Source organism: Penaeus monodon, chromosome 41 (genome assembly GCF_015228065.2).
Source record: "Penaeus monodon isolate SGIC_2016 chromosome 41, NSTDA_Pmon_1, whole genome shotgun sequence".
Classification (NCBI taxonomy): domain Eukaryota; kingdom Metazoa; phylum Arthropoda; class Malacostraca; order Decapoda; family Penaeidae; genus Penaeus; species Penaeus monodon.
Genome location: NC_051426.1, coordinates 2068497 through 2085996, shown reverse-complemented (window position 1 = coordinate 2085996; position 17500 = coordinate 2068497). Strand labels below are relative to the sequence as shown.

The 17500-nt window shown below is 37.5% G+C and overlaps 1 protein-coding gene across 1 annotated transcript in view; it reads left to right on the top strand.

Annotated features, from left to right (window-relative positions):
- LOC119598253 (filamin-A-like) overlaps positions 1 to 17500 on the top strand; it is a gene marked incomplete at its 3' end in the record, with an annotated part of 191817 nt that overhangs the window by 75390 nt on the left and 98927 nt on the right. The window contains 13 exon segments of the mRNA XM_037947904.1: positions 5667 to 5874; positions 6240 to 6367; positions 8071 to 8209; positions 8582 to 8670; positions 9095 to 9246; positions 9986 to 10186; positions 10519 to 10656; positions 11058 to 11194; positions 11648 to 11768; positions 12132 to 12322; positions 12564 to 12779; positions 13073 to 13235; positions 14039 to 14263. Coding sequence (XP_037803832.1) covers positions 5667 to 5874; positions 6240 to 6367; positions 8071 to 8209; positions 8582 to 8670; positions 9095 to 9246; positions 9986 to 10186; positions 10519 to 10656; positions 11058 to 11194; positions 11648 to 11768; positions 12132 to 12322; positions 12564 to 12779; positions 13073 to 13235; positions 14039 to 14263 — 2108 coding nt within the window.

Sequence of the window (17500 nt, the reverse complement as noted above, 5' to 3'; positions counted from 1 at the left end):
CCCCCTTCTTCCCTCCCTCATCTCCCCAATCTCTCCACCACTCCTCCTCCTCCTCCTCGTCCTCCTCCTCCTCCTCCTCCTCCTCCTCCTCCTCCTCCTCCTCTTCTTCCTCCTCCTTTCCTCCTCCTCCTCCTCCTCCTCCTCCTCCTCCTCCTCCTCCTCCTCCTCCTCCTCCTCCTCCTTCCTCCTCCTCCTCCTCCTCCTCCTCCTCCCCCTCCTCCTCCTCCTCCCCCCTTCCTCCTCCTCCTCCTCCCCTCCTCCTCCTCCTCCTCCTCCTCCTCCTCCTCCTTCCTCCTCCTCCTCCTCCTCCTCCTCCTCCTCCTCATCCTCCTCTTCCTCCTCCTCCTACTTCCCCCTCTTCCCTCCCTCATCCCCCCCCCCCGGAGAGAGGACGGTCACCGGGACTGCAGTTTTGTTTTCATAAGCGTGGCTTTTGGCCGGCGGGAGATATGCTTACGCTGCTATTAGTAGAAATAAATGGCGGGCTAAAGCTGCGTCTGATTCGCTTGTGATTGCTTTTCTTTGCTCTCTCTCTTTGTCTTTTCTTTGCTCTCTCTCTCTCTTTGTCTTTTCTTTGCTCTCTCTCTTTGTCTTTTCTTTGCCTCCTCCTCTCTTTCTTTCTTGCTCTCTCTCTTTGTCTTTTCTTTCTCTCTCTCTCTCTTCTTTTCCTTTGCTCTCTCCTTTTTCTTTGCTCTCTCTCTCTCTTTGTCTTTTCTTTGCTCTCTCTCTTTGTCTTTTCTTTGCTCTCTCTCTCTCTTTGTCTTTTCTTTGCTCTCTCTCCTCTTGTCTTTTCTTTGCTCTCTCTCCTTTTCTTTTCTTTGCTCTCTCCTCTCTTTGTCTTTTCTTTGCTCCTCTCTTTGTCTTTTCTTGCTTCTCTCTCTCTTTGTCTTTTCTTTGCTCTCTCTCTTTGTCTTTTCTTTGCTCTCTCTCTCTTTGTCTTTTCTTTGCTCTCTCTCTTTGTCTTTTCTTTGCTCTCTCTCTTTGTCTTTTCTTGCTCTCTCTCTTTGTCTTTTCTTTGCCTCTCTCTCTTTGTCTTTTCTTTGCTCTCTCTCTCTCTTTGTCTTTTTCTCTTTCTCTCTCTCTTTTGCTTTTCTTTGCTCTCTCTCTCTCTTTGTCTTTTCTTTGCTCTCTCTCTTTGTCTTTTTTTTTGCTCTCTCTCTCTCTTTGTCTTTTCTTTGCTCTCTCTCTTTGTCTTTTCTTTGCTCTCTCTCTTTGTCTTTTCTTTGCTCTCTCTCTTTGTCTTTTCTTTTGCTCTCTCTCTCTCTTTGTCTTTTCTTTGCTCTCTCTCTTTGTCTTTTCTTTGCTCTCTCTCTTTGTTCTTTTCTTTGCTCTCTCTCTTTGTCTTTTCTTTGCTCTCTCTCTTTGTCTTTTCTTTGCTCTCCTCTCTCTCTCTTCTCTCTCTCTCTCTTCGTCTCTCTCTCTCCTTTCTCTCTCTTCTCTCTCGTCTTCTCTCTCTCTCTCTCTCTCTCGCTCTCTTCTCTCTCTCTCTCTCTCTCTCTCTCTCTCTTCTCTCTCCTCCTCTCGCTCTCGCTCTCTCTCTCTCTCTTCTCGTCTCTCTCTCTCCTCTTCTCTCTCTCTCTCTCTCTTCTCTCTCTTTCTCTCTTTGTCTTTTCTTTGCTCTCTCTCTCTCTCCTCCTCTCTCTCTCTCTCTCTCCTCTCTCTCTCTCTCCTCTTCTCTCTCTCTCTCTCTCTCTCTCTCTCTCTCTTTCTCTCTTTGTCTTTTCTTTGCTCTCTCTCTCTCTCTCTCTCTCTCTCTCTCTCTCTCTCTCTCTCTCTCTCTCTGTCTTTTCTTTGCTTCGGTTGCGTTGGTTGGGTGTCTGTTTTTATTTGTTGTTTTTTATCTGGTATTTTGTGTTTTTATTTTAGTTGGGTTTTGTTTTCTTCAGTTTTTTTTCGGGTATTTTGTATTTATTTGTTTATTTTTTCTTGTTTTCTTGTGTTTTTTAATGATATTTCGGAGGTTGGTTTTGAGTTTTTCTTTTTCTTTTTCTTTTTTCTTTTCTTTTTTTCTTTAGTCGTGTAATACGAGATCGACTTTGATGTTTTATTTTTTTATGTTTGCAGTTGGTCGGACGTTTGGGAATTAAAATGTTTTGACAGCGATACGAGGTTGTTGTCTTCGTAAATTGATACGAATTGGGGGGGAAAGAAAAAGGTGCAGTCTGATTTTAATTAGCACAATGTTCTAATTTAAAGGATATCGGCAGTAGGTTACTAAGATGAAAAAAACAAGTTGATTCGGTTTAATTTCGTGGGATTTCGTGGATAAAGCGGATCCGTTTTCTGTAGACGCGCGAGTTTCGTTTTCTGTTGATCGAGTACTGTTTTCTGTTGACTGAGTTCCGTTTACTGTTGACCGAGTTCCGTTTTCTGTTAACCGAGTTCCATTTTCTGTTGACGACCGACTTCCGTTTTCTGTTGACCGAGTTCCTTTTTCTGTTGACCGAGTTCTGTTTTCTGTTGAATGAGTTCCGTTTTCTGTTGACGGCCGAGTTCCGTTTTCTGTTGACGGCCGAGTTCCGTTTTCTATTGACGATCGAGTTCCGTTTTCTATTGACGATCGAGTTCCGTTTTCTGTTGACGATCGAGTTCCGTTTTCTTTTGACGGCCGAGTTCCGTTTTCTGTTACCTTTGCGTCCTGGTCGAGGATTGGGTGGTAATGATGTTTACTTTATACAAGTGGTGGGGTTTCGTTCTCCTTCTCCCTTTCTTTCTATTTCTGCTGCTTCCTTTTCGCGATTTCGTTTCTTGTTTTTCTTCTCGTTTTTTAATGCAGTGATTCTTTTTTTTTTTTTTTTTACCTTTCCAATGTTTCTCTACCTCCCTATTTCTCTCCCTTCCTTCCGTCCTTCTTTCCTCTCTCTCTCGCATATCATCCCTTTCTATCCTCCTTCCTCCTCTCTGTCTCTATCTCCCTCCCTCCATCTCTCTCTCTCTCTGTCTCTGTCTCTCTCTCTCTCTCTCTCTCTCTCTCTCTCTCTCTCTCTCTCTCTCTCTCTCTCTCTCTCTCTCTCTCTCTCTCTCTCTCTCTCTCTCTCTCTCTCTTCCTTCCCTTGTTTGTACACTGATTCACTCCCAATGCTGACTCACTATTGACACACTTGTACAAATCGCCGGTCACCCTTTTTCACCCTCAGGACACCCTCACTGTGGATATAGTTAGTAATAGTTTGTTTCTAGAGCGACGATGTGACTGTCAAAAAATGCATATTTTAGTTGTTAGTGTAGTTTGTCTAGCGGAGGGAAGAGAGGAGTTCGTTTGCAGAAAAGAAGAAAAAGAAAGTGATTAGTGTTGAGTGCGTTATAAATTTAATATGTTTTCTCACATCGCAGCAAACATGCGCTTATTTTTTTATGTTTTAGCTTTTATCTCTTGTATTATTATCATTCCGTTCTTTCTACCCTCGCATCTGAATATACATACGAAGACAGATACTGAAATAAGCAAGTAAACCAAAAAACAATTTACATTATCCGTCCATTATCAGTATCCTCGCATCCTTATATACACAAACGAAAGCAAATATCCGAATAAACAAGCCTAAATAAACAAATAAACCGATTGATAAATAAAAAAAACAAGTAAAACAAATAGACAGTCAGAAGTCGCCGCCTCTACTTCACAGGCAGCAGGAAGCTCAGGATAATAATTCAGATTTCCCTTCGTGATAAGAGGCGTGTGTGGCCGCGCCTTGTGAACGGACGTTAATTGCATCTTGTTATGGGCGTCTCCGCGAGAGGGACGCTGTGGGCGGGTGCTGGGGAGGGACGCCGCGGCGAGAGGCGGTGTCCCGGGGGCGTGGGATGCGGGTGGAGAGTAGGGACAGCGCCGGTGGGTATTGGCGTATTTGGGGCACGGACGCTGAATTACGTACGGTGTGCACGCACGTCTAGACACGGAGATTTAGGGATGGAGATACGCACGCCCTCATTAGACGCAGCCATATGCGGAAATTCACGCATACATACGCATATATATTCGCGTGCGCATACACCTGCACACACACACACACACACACACACACACACACACACACACACACACACACACACACACACACACACACACACACACACACACACACACACACACACACACACGCACACACACGCATACACACACACACACAGAGAAAGAGAGAGAGAGAGAGAGAGAGAGAGAGAGAGAGAGAGAGAGAGAGAGAGAGAGAGAGAGAGAGAGAGAGAGAGAGAGAGAGAGAGAGAGAGAGAAAGAGAAGAAAACAAAGAGAATATAAAAAGAAAGAAAGAGAGAAAATGAGAATGAGGAGAGAGAGGATACAGTGATGGAGAGAATGAGAGTGAGAGAGAAACTGAAACATAAAGAGAAAAAATAAATAAAATTACGAAAGAGAGACGAAATTAGAATGAGTTCAAGACTCGATACCATTTCCTCTCCAGCAGACCATATTCTCTTCTGAGGACGTGAAATAAGTGGACATAAAAAGATACACTTTATGGGGCGGGTATGAACCTCCTTCGCAAAGGTCACGAGCCGTTGGAAGCGACCAAAAGGGGAGCATAATATCCTTTGCCTTATCCCGAAACGTGGCATTAAATACGACTGTGTGTCTAAAGAGATTTCTCATCGTTGTGGGAAAACCACATCCTTTTTGAGAGAGAGGGAGAGGGTGGGAGGGAGAAAGGGAGGGAGGGGGAAAGGGAGGGAGGGGGAAAGGGAGGGAGGGAGGGAGGGAGAGAGGGAAGAAAAGGGAGAGGGAGAGGGAACGAGAGAGGGAGGGAGAGAGAACGAGGGAGGGAGGGAGAGAGAGAGAGAGAGAGAGAGAGAGAGAGAGAGAGAGAGAGAGAGAGAGAGAGAGAGAGAGAGAGAGAGAGAGAGAGAGAGAGACAGAGACAGAGAGAAGAATGAGAGAGAGAGACAAAAACGATAGCGAGATAGAGAATGAAATCCTAGGTTGCAATATTTCGCAGCTGGGTGTCCCTTAGCGTGGAGAAATCCTACTCAAGATGAGGACCCTCTTGAGAGGGAGAGGTGGGGGGGAGACCTCCTTAGGAATAGTATCCTTCTTGAGAATATTACTCAATGTTCCTTTTAGATAACTGAAACATGTTTGGATTTGTTTATGCGTATGACTGATGTATTACACGTGTATGCCTTTATTTATATATCGTTTTGTTTTGTTTTAGGGGTGTACTTTGACTCGTAATTTGTGGTTCAAATTAAATTTACTCTTTTATTTTTTTCTGTTCCTGCCTATCTAGGGGCTAGGCGGGGGGCGCTGAATATACTAAGGATTATTACTGTTATTGTTATTATAACCATTATTATTATTATTATTATTATTATTGTTATTATTATTATTATTATTATTATTATTATTATTATTATTATTATTATTATTATTATTATTTACTACTACTACTACTACTACTACTACTACTACTACTATCACCATCATCATTCTTGCTGTTAGAATTATTATATTGCTTTTATAATCTCCACTCCCATTTCTCATTGATGTTAAATAACAGCAATATCAAATAACTAAATGTTAAATGTGTAGAATATCTACAATACAACTCTTTTTTTTTTTCAGAAGAAAAAAGGATAATGATTAACACATATATGTATAGCCATTATTAACACTAATTGTTATTGCATCTTGTGACTTTCTCCTCTCTTCCAGACTGCTTCACTGGATCCAGAGCAAACTGCCCGACCTCCCCATCACCAACTTCACAAGCGACTGGAACGATGGCCGGGCTGTTGGTGCTCTTGTAGATTCTGTGGCTGCCGGTCTGTGCCCTGATTGGCCAGACTGGGTGCCTGCAGATGCCCTCAAGAATGCTACTGAAGCAATGACCCTCGCCGATGATTGGCTGGGCGTTCCTCAGGTCGGTTGGAATGGGAGGATATGAGAACGGGATTGGTGGGTTGATTGGAAGGTTGCCAGATAGATAATTTGTCAATGGGGAAATTGGTAGAAGGTGATTGGTGGATTTTTGAAGTTGCTGGAAGGAAATTTGGGAAGGAGATTGATTATTTTATGTGAAAAATGGTTTTGCTTGAATGTAAATGTACAATCAATTTCTATATGGGAAAAGATCCATTTCTGCAATTTGAGTCTATTTAGCAACGCATTACCCAGAGTTCTTTGATTAATTTTAAAAATTAAAAAAAAATATTTTCTTCTAGAACGTGGAAATGATGACATAGACATATTTTGCATGCCGTACTGATCTTTTCTTTTCCCCAACAGCTGATCACACCAGAGGAGATGGTCAACCCCAACTGTGATGAACTTTCCATGATGACTTACCTTTCCCAATATCCGAACTCGAAGCTCAAGTCAGGGGCGCCTCTACGCCCTCGGACAAACCCCGGCCGGTGAGTAAATGAAGCTTCGAAAGGGGATCGAGAGAGAGAGAGAGAGAGAGAGAGAGAGAGAGAGAGAGAGAGAGAGAGAGAGAGAGAGAGAGAGAGAGAGAAAGAAAGAGAGAAAGAGAAAGAGAAAGGGAAAGAGAAAGAGAAAGAGAAAGAGAAAGAGAGTGTGAGTGTGAGTGTGAGTGTGAGTGTGAGTGTGGTGTGAGTAGTGAGAGAGAGAGAGAGAGAGAGAGAGAGAGAGAGAGAGAGAGAGAGAGAGAGAGACATGAAATGCATTTTATAAGTACATCTACTGATTTCTAGAGAGGCAATTCAAAGAAATGTAATATATCTGCATATAGAATTTAGAAGAAAAAAAAAAGTTATCTACATGGAAGCAAAGAAATAGTTTAGCTATAGTTGTCTTCATCAAAAGGATTTTTTTTTTACCAAAATAGAAAAAGAATCATAGATAATACCCAAATACTTTTTATAATTTCCAGTCCTTCAGGAAATCCCATGTAAGTAAATGAAATGGCATTACCAAGAGAAGCTGTTTACTAAGACATAGACAAACCTAATATAGGAGTTTGACTTAAAACAAACAAACAAACAAATAAAAAAAAAGAAATTCCTTTTTAATGCATTGTCTCCCTGTGATAATCATAGTGTGGGAGTCTGCTAGTTTACATAACCCCTTAGTTATTTTATATAAATAACCCGTCTTTTGATACGTAATTTTCCCCTGCTTGGTCATAGGTGGGCGAGTTATTAACTAATTAGGTTACGTTTAGACTTTAGTTGTTTCTTATATATGATATGATATTAATTGTTTTAATAATGGTATCTGCATTTTTTTTACTTTTTTTTATAAGATTTCAGGTGTGCTGAGAGATTTAGAATGTTTCTTGTTATGTCGATTTGATAAATTTATTCAAAGTAGTTTTTGTGTTTTAATGTTATTTTACATGTTATTTCTATAGTCCAGCATGGAAAGATAAAGAATCAGACTGTTTTTGTTGTATTTAAAGTGCATTAATTCATTTTGTAGTATATTAGAAATGTTTGTGTTGACAGGAGTAGAAAGATACCTTGTATTAAGTATGAGATAGATACTTGTATTTGAACAAAATTATAGATTATTATGTTTGAACAGAAGCTTCATGACCTTCATTCAAATTTTTTTGTTCAAAGAGTTTTATGGTCACAACTGAACAAGCTTATTTTAGAGACTCTCAAGCACAAAAAAAGTTACATTGAACTGCAGAAACCATCAAAATTATATCTCGGAGATTTCACATAGCTAAAAGCAAATTTTAGTTCTTCTTTCTTTGAGCAAAAGTAATAGGGGACTAATATATATTTTTAGAGGATAGATCTTATATTATATTTTTCATAATTGATGTGCTGATTCTTCTTATATTTTCTTTTTTGCGATAGATGGGTCATACACGAGTACTTCCCCATTTTTCTCTTCATTTTATTCAATTATTGATCAATATTGATTCATAAATGGTTTGGATTTTTGCTATTGTTGACATTATTATTGCTATCCCTGTTGCTGTTATTACTTTGTATTGGTGTTTGTTGTTATTGTTGATGTTACGTTTATTGCTTGATATCATTATTGTTATCACTATTAAAAAACAACAACAACAAAAAAAAAAACGCACATCCCAAAGAAATTTTCGTAATGAGCCTACTGACTCTCTCCTTCCGTGGGTTAGGGTAAGGTGCTATGGTCCCGGTGTCGAACCCTCAGGACCCGTGGTTGGAGCGCCCACGCACTTCACCATTGAGACCTTCAGCGCGGGCAAGGGAAAGGTGGAGGCCCTGCTGCACAAGCCCGACGGACAGGTGGAGAACGTGAGTAATTGCCTCGGTTGTGGGTTGTGTGTGGGGGTGGGGGGATGGGGTATTTGGTTGTGTGATAGTGTGGGTATATAGAGGGAGAAAAGAGCATATATAGGCAGAAAGGGATAGAGAAATAGATAGATAAATTTATGGACAGACAGACAGACGGACAGATGGACAGACATGGATATAGAGACATTTCATTGGTGAAAGAAACGGGGAGTGAGAAATATAAACAGTATATTATTTATAAAGATGTATACCTAAGTTTAATGATTTTCTGATTCGCACTATAGGGAAAGATAATTTATGAATATTTTTATATGATGCATTAATGCGAAATTAATGTTTTTTATCAGAATTGTTTCTGTTTCTTTTCTACAGCTGGAGTGCAAGTTCAACAATGATCGTAATCTGACATATACTTGCACGTACACTCCAAGCTGCGAGGGAGATTATGTTGTAATTGTGAAGTAAGTGAAATGGCCAGAAGCAAGTTTTTTTTTTCCCTTGCATTATGTGTAAATACTCTTGTGGCCTTAAATATATGTATGTATGTATGTATTTATGTATATTTGTAAGTATATGTGTGTATGTGTAAGTATATATATATATATATATATATATATATATATATATATATATATATATATATATATATATATAATATGTATATATATATATATATATATATATATATATATATATATATATATATATATAAGTATATGCATACACACACATACATACACACACACACATACATACATATATCTGTGTATAATGTCTGTCCCCCTCCCACCATTTTTTATAATTTTATGGATGGCTGTCGCAAATCCATACATAGCCGTCATATTCATATTCATGAAAACCTACAATAACTATATTGTCTCACAGGTTCAGTGGGCGTGAAATCCCCAAGTCACCATTCCGCGTGAACGTCTCAGGCTTTGCTGGAGACCCAACCAAGGTGACAGCCTCAGGACCAGGTCTCGAGCCTGAGGGAGTCGTCATCAACAAGCCAACCTACTTTGATGTATTCACAAAGGGTAAAAACTCTGATATTACTGTGTTCTTTATTATGATTCATCTTTTATATGGTACAGTTTGTGTTGTTACATTGTAGACTGAATTTTGTTTTGGGGAAGTATGTTAATAGATATTATTTTGATGATAATTTTTTTTTTTTGTATTGTTTATTCCTTTATAGGTGAAAGTAACTATAATTTCAGCCTTTTTCAAAATGTTTTTATGTGTGATAGACCACATACAGTGCCTAGAAGCAGTATTAGTCATATATAGCTTTCTTTCTTTACACATATGTACACACACATGCATGTTCTCACATGCACATGCACCTACACACACACACACACACACACACACACACACACACACACACACACACACACACACACACACACACACACACACACACACACACACACACACACACACACACACACACACGCACACACACACACACACATGCAGATGTATGCACATGCACACACATATACATATACATATAAATGTACATACCCGTACACATACCCATATCTATATCTATACATACATATGTCTGTATATGAATATGTTCCTGTATTTACTTATCTAATTTTAAGTATATATATGTAATATATTTCACAGATAAAGGCAAACCCAGTTTTTCCTTACCCATTGTTGTGGCATATATATATATATGCCACATTACAACAGACTATATAACTACACCATCACCTCCAACATCTGTCCTCCTGCACTCCTCTCTTCCTCTCCTCTGTACAGGTGCAGGTCGTGGTACTCCATCAGTCATCGTTCTGGACCCCGATGGCTTCAAGAACACGGTGCTTGTAAAGACTCGACAGGTCAGCGAGGACGTGTACCGTTCCGAGTACGTGGCCACGAGCATCGGCCTACATTCCATCAACATCTTCTTTGCTGGACAATCCATTCCAGGCAGTCCCTTCGGTGTCAAAGTGTCCCCAGGTAATACCAGCTGTTGTGGGTTGTTGTCAGCTTATTATTTGGTTAGTCGGTTGGTTGATTTATTCAGATATTGGTTGAGTATTACGTAAATTGTTCTTGAGTTTTCAGATAAGAATTGCAATTTTCATTATTATCATTATTAGATTTGTTATTACCATTATTTAATCTTTACTGCTGGTCACTATCAGTGTTTTTTGCAAGTATAATCACATTATTAACCCATCATTATTATCCTAATAAGTCGATTATCTATATTTGTAATCTAAAACTAAGTAGAAACCCCTTTTATCCCTCAAACATTCCCTCACCCTAATACCTGTCCCTCCTTCCAGTGTGTGATGCCCGCAAGGTGAGAGCCTCCGGGCGAGGTCTTCAGCAGAATGGCGTGAGAGTCAAGGACGAGGCTGACTTTAAGGTTTATACTGAAGGAGCCGGGGAAGGGAATGTCGACGTCAGGGTTATTGGGCCAGGCAAGTAGAGGAGAGAATTGGATATTTTGGTTCTGTTATATATTTTTTTTTATTATTATTGTTATTATTATTTATTTTTCTTTTTTCTTTTTCTTTGAGAGATTGTTCATCGATGAACTTTTATGTATATGAGTTTGATGATGTATGTGTATGTATATATTTTTTGTTAGGAACTTTATTATTATATTTATATTTATTATTGTTGTTATTATTATTTTATCATTATATTATCACATTATTATTATTATTATTATTATCATTATTATCATTATTATTATTATCATTATTATTATTAATATTATTATCATTATTATTATTAATATCCAAATTATTTCATTACTATAGAATGTTTTCAAAGCAAAAAACATCGAACGCATACCTAATCGAAAATTCCTTTACAGGGGGCAAGGAGGAGTCAGTCCGGATGAAGCAGATTGACGATTACACTTTCGAGTATGTCTACCACCCATGGAAGGAAGGGCGGTACATCGTCATGGTGACGTATGGTGGCGAAGAGATCCCTAAGAGTCCATTTGAGGTGAGGTTTATTAAGAATATAGTGTTTATAATGTGAAGGTTTATGTTTTGTGTTTTGGGAGTCAGGTCAGCTGCGATATGTGGGTGAGGATTATAATGGGTATGGCTAGAAATGTTACTAAGAATGTATGTTATGAATATAATATATATATATATATATATATATATATATATATATATATATATATATATATATATATATATATATATATATATAATTATATAAATATATTATACATATATATATGTACAAATACATATATATATGTATGTATATATATGTATATATATATATATATATATATATATATATATATATATATATATATATATATATATATATATTGTATATTTATGTAAATTTTCTCCTTTTCTTTTATGATTATCAAAAAAAAAAAAAAAAAAAAAATAGCCCTAGAAGTGATGAGCAACTTAAATCTTTCTTTTAATACAGGTAAATGTAGGACCTTACAAGGAAACGAAAATCAGGGCTTATGGTCCCGGCCTGAAAGGAGGTGTTGTAGGGTATCCTGCCCTCTTTACTGTGGAAACAAATGGAGAAACTGGTGCTTTAGGTAAGGTGGTTTATTGAGTGAGGTGGTGGCCTTTTTTTCTCCATTTGTCGTTTTCATTTTTTTGTTTTCTTATCCTTGGAAACATTTTCTCACTGGGATAATCAGGCATTTTAGATAGGACACTTGATCCAAGCTGAGGGAATAAAGTTTCTAAGTGTTATTAGTTAGTGAAAGTGTTTTTGACCTTTTAAAAGTGTGATACAAAGCAAGTCATTATTTTGTGGTAATTGGTAAAACTAGTGCTTTATGGGAGTGTGTCACAAACCTTTTATAGCAACCCCATTCATCTACCTCTAGATCCTCTTTTATCTGTCTTTTCCCCTCTCTTTTTCCCCTATATCTCATCCCCCTTTCTTTCCCAAGGTTTCAGTATAGAGGGACCATCACAGGCAAGGATTGAATGTAATGACAATGGTGATGGGTCAGCTGACGTGCGTTACTTCCCTACGGCCCCTGGCGAGTACGCTCTCCACATCCTCTGCAACAACAAAGATGTTCCTGGATCTCCGTATATTGCTCAAATTCTTCCCAAGACGGATTATTACCCTGAGAAGGTATGTCAAAAAATCCATGTGAACTAGGGAAGAGCCTAACTCTTTTCATATCTTATCAATGTTCATAAGTATATCACAAAAATATACTGGAGATAGAGTTTGTATAATGAAAAGGCACTTTTAACATTCTTATATGTAGCATACAAATACCCTCCCATAACAGTTTTTAGAAGATGCAATAGTATCCACACACAGTCGGCAGATATTTCCTCCCATAACCCATTTCCCTTTGAATTCAAAGGTGAAATGCAAGGGCCCAGGCCTGGAGAAGAATGGTGTGGTCTCTGGCAAGCCTGCAGACTTCCACGTTGACACAAGAGCAGCTGGTGAGGCTCCGCTAGATGTCACAGTCATGGATGCAAACTACCAGCCGGTGAAATTGGATGCTAAGGATAACAAGAACGGAACCTATGACTTCTCTTACAAACCTACTCGAGGGAACAAGCATACAGTTCAGGTGGGAAGGCTTGTCTTGATGCTTTTGAGGATTACAGTATTTTTTTTTTTTTTTCATGGTAATATACGCATAAGTATTTGAAGGTATTGAAATGGACATCATTGTAGTTTATAATTATTTAGAATTGTTTTGACTATGTAAAGAAGATTACATAGAACCATACAATAAGTAAAACATAACATATTCCAGTACTTTGAAATTACTATAAAAATATAATAATTTGAATATTGCCATGACATTATACTATTGATATTGACATTGCTAAAGGATTCTATAAATGCCTGAACCCACAGGTGGCCTATGGAGGAGTTGCCTGTGAGAATTCCCCCTACAGGGTGTTTGTGTCAGAACCCACTGATCCTGGAGCAGTCAAGGTCTTTGGGCCTGGTGTGGAACGTGGTGTCAGATCCAACACACCCACACATTTCAACATTGACTGTCGTGAAGCTGGACCAGGTTTGTGTTTCTTAAGGAAGCTCAAAAGTCAAGTTTGGTTATTAGGGTATTGATGTTTCTGGGATTATGGGTGATAATGTTTTGCTGGGTTGAATGTTTTTGAAGATTCTAATGCCATGCATGGAGAGTATGAGTTTTGATGTGTGAATCTGACTGGGAATTCAGAGCTTTGTAGTTGAAATTTTTTCAAAGATTGTTATTATGATGCATTGTTAGTTTGGAAAGTATCTTCTCAAGTTTTGAAGTATTACAAAGTTGATGCTTTGGAGAGTTAATGTTTGATGTCTTAACAGAATAGATGTCACTCATGGCATTGATGTTTTGAATATTGAGGAGTAAAGATTTCAGTGTTAAGAATATTGCTGGGAAGTCAGTTTTTTGATGAGTTGTTCTGGTTGTTTGGAAATTAATGACTTAGAATGTAGATATTGATGTTTGTAAAGATGGTGCTTTTAGTGTCACTCCTTAATTTAACTATGGTTGCTACCTTAATTCTTAGTGTATTTTTATCCATTTATTTACACTTTTTTAATTAGGATTGTAGTACCTCCAGATTTCCCTAGCTTAGGAAGAAATAAAGGATGTAATGCTATAAGGTGCTTTATGGAACTGATTTGTAAATTTCATTACCCTATATGAAACCTGATTTGTGCAACAAAATAGTAACACAGAATTTTATATAAGTGACTACTTATATGTAAGTTTGATCTACATATAAGTAGAAAATAGGTAGATAAACTAAAATAGAATTCGAAACCTCCAGTCATAAGACCTGTCTAACCCACCCATCCCAAACCCCACAGGAGATGTCCAAATAGCCCTGACCAACGCCCAGGGTCAAGACATCCCCATTGACATCCAGGACAATGGTGATGGGACTTTCACCGTCGAGTACCTTGCTCCTTCACCAGGGGATCACCGCGTCACCGTCCTATACGCCGGGGCTGAGATCCCCCAGTCCCCCATTGTGGTTCCTGTGCAGTCCCACGTGGATGTGACAAAGGTCAAAGTGGATGGATTGGAGCCCAGTGAGTACTTTTTAAGGTTCTTTGGGGATTTTGGGTTTTTCTTTAAGTTAATTGAGTTTGGAGGAGAGTATTGGGTTTGGTATTTGTAAAAATTTACTTGTTTACTTGTTTACTTTTTTTCCGATTTGTCAGCGGGTGTGGAGCTCAAGGTAATTATTGGCCAGGTGATGAAATAAAGTGATTGATTATTCTGAATCTCTCCTTCTATTTAAATTTTTGAGGTAATGCTGTGCTATGAGATGTTGAGTCTGAGACATTGTATTTGTTCATAAATGGTTTGTATATTATGAATTGGTGAAGATTACAGACATAAAATTCAAGATTTTATTAAATACTGATCTAAAGTATTTAGTGACACAATTGTGATATACTTCACATATACATTTTAATAAATTTTAGATAAGGGAGAAATGTGATTAAGCAACTTTTAGCTTACTGAGTTAGATATATAACCATTTCTTGTAGATTGCATTGTTTCATTTACAAATATATGTTTTTTTTCTGCATATGTACTGACATGGCAGATTGCAAATTGAAATTTCCCATTTACACCAACTAACCCACTTTTTTTTTGTTAGTTTGAAATGTGTAATTCTCCCTTTTACAAAATAACTTTCTAAATTTGTGTAACTGTATTTCTTTTTCTCCTCCTAAAACAATGTTCCTCTATTTTACTCCCTGGCTTTACAGATTGTTAAACCTTCCTGTGCTCGTTTAAAGCTTTTGTTTACTTTTTGTATTTTTTTCTTTCTTCATTTTTTTCTTGTGGTGTCTATGGCAATTTTTAGATGTGCTCCTTCTTGAGTAAATTTTATATTATTCTGTAGGGGGCTTCTGTTGCTTGCACGTGGCCTTCTATAAGCAAGTAAATATGTGTAAATGGTGCTGTTAAAAAAATTATAAATCAACAAAGTTAATATTCTATGTGTGTGTGTGTGGATATTTGTGTTAATGTGTGTGATTATACCAAATACACGCACATTCACAAGCAAGTATGCACACACACATGCACACACAAACACATGCACATGCACTCATACAAAAGCAATCATGCATTCACACACACACACACACACACACACACACACTCCACACACACACACACACACACACACACACACACACACACACACACACACACACACACACACACACACACACACACACACACACACACACACACACCACACAACACACCATACTACACACACACCACACCATGCACTACACACACACACCACATACACACACCACACACACACACACACACACACACACACACACACACACACACACACACACACACACACACACACACACACACACACACACATGTACACACACACATTCTCTCAATAATACTCTATTGTATGCATGTACAATTATGGCTGTACATGATATAATAAAAAAAAATATTTACTTAATAATCTCTTATTCAAGCAAATGTGTAATTATAAATGTATTCTTCTGATAAAATTAAGATATAGGTGGCTTTTGGCACATACATGCATATACAATCTCACACTCATTCACACTCGCACATACTCCACACACATATTTTGCACACACACACACACACACACACACACACACACACACACACACACACACACACACACACACACACACACACACACACACACACACACACACACACACACATACATGCACACACACACACACACACACACACACACACACACACACACACACACACACACACACACACACACAAACACTCATACACATACACACACACACACATACATGCATGTATGCATGTACTGTATAATCATGTCTGTACATGATATAATAAAAGATATGCTCTTAATTATTTACTTAATATTCTCTTCTTATTCAAGCAAATTTATAATTATAAATGTATTCTTCTGATAGCAAAGATATAGGTGGCTTTTGGCGAGGAATCTCAACCAAACAGCTTGCTTTTGGGTTGGTTAGAAGCAATTTTGAAATTCTTGTTCTCTGGGGTCTGTCAGATCACACAAACAAGTAAATCATTTATTTATTAACCTGATAACTGTAACATAGTAGTCTGGAGTGACTACAATGTACAACATCTGTACGTGGGAGTACGTTTATGTTACCACAGATATATATCTTGTTTGGTGTAACAAGAAATCGTATTTACCATTTTACTTTGCGGCATAATGATGATGGCTGTACTCTGTAATGGTGCAGTTCTCAGGTTAAGTGAGAATGATAGAAAAGAAAAACAAATCAGACGTTAAATTTGGCATAGATTGCTCACCGAAAGACTCAACCTTTGATTATAAACTGTGACTGAACAGGTCAAGTAAAAAAAATATTTTATAAATTTAAAAATTGTCTCTGTTTTTTGCTTTCCAGTGTCATGTAAGTAGGTGTGAATTTTTCCTATTAGCTTTTTTTATTTTTACCTTCTGTCATGTGTTTGTTGTCAGGAACCTTTTTTTTATATATATATAAATGTATGTTATTAAATTTATGTTTGTATTTGTTTTTTGTTTTTATCATAAAGATGTTTTTGTCTTGAAGCTCAATCCTTGGATATTATTTTTGTTATTCTTTTACCATGGTGAAATTACAATTTTTTTTTGTTTTTTGTTTTTGTTTTTTGTTTTTTTATTTGTATTATTTGTAATGTATCATCCCTTATTGTGTTCTACATTTTGTATACTGCTAATAACTAAACTGACATTCTTATCACTGAGAGAAATTTATAATACTCATATATATAATGATTTTATTTAGGATCTGTGGTGTTCTGATATACGTGAAATCAGTGTTTATTTACGATGATATTTTAAGAATGTAGTTTTCATATTTTAGCCATACATACCAATTAACTGTTATTTAGATTACTATTAAAAGGGAAGAAAAAACGCAATACTTACATTTCGTCAATAAAAGCTATTTGATTCCGTTATTCAAAATTCCTTCAGATATTTTAGAAAAAAGGAAATCTCTCATGTAAGACTGTCAGTCCACACATTTGCCGAAGTCCCATATTTTTCCGTCTCTTTGGTTTCCGTATAAGTGTTGTTTTCCGCTGTTGTTTGTTTTACTGTGTAAAGTGTACCTTTTGAGTTGTTAGTTTGTAGGAATAGCGACACATGTTCACCATCGTGTTATTAGTGTTGATATTATTATTATTACTGTTATTTTTTTTATGTATTTTGTTATTATAGTTGTTATTGTTGTTGCCATTATTATTATTATTATTATTATTATTATTAT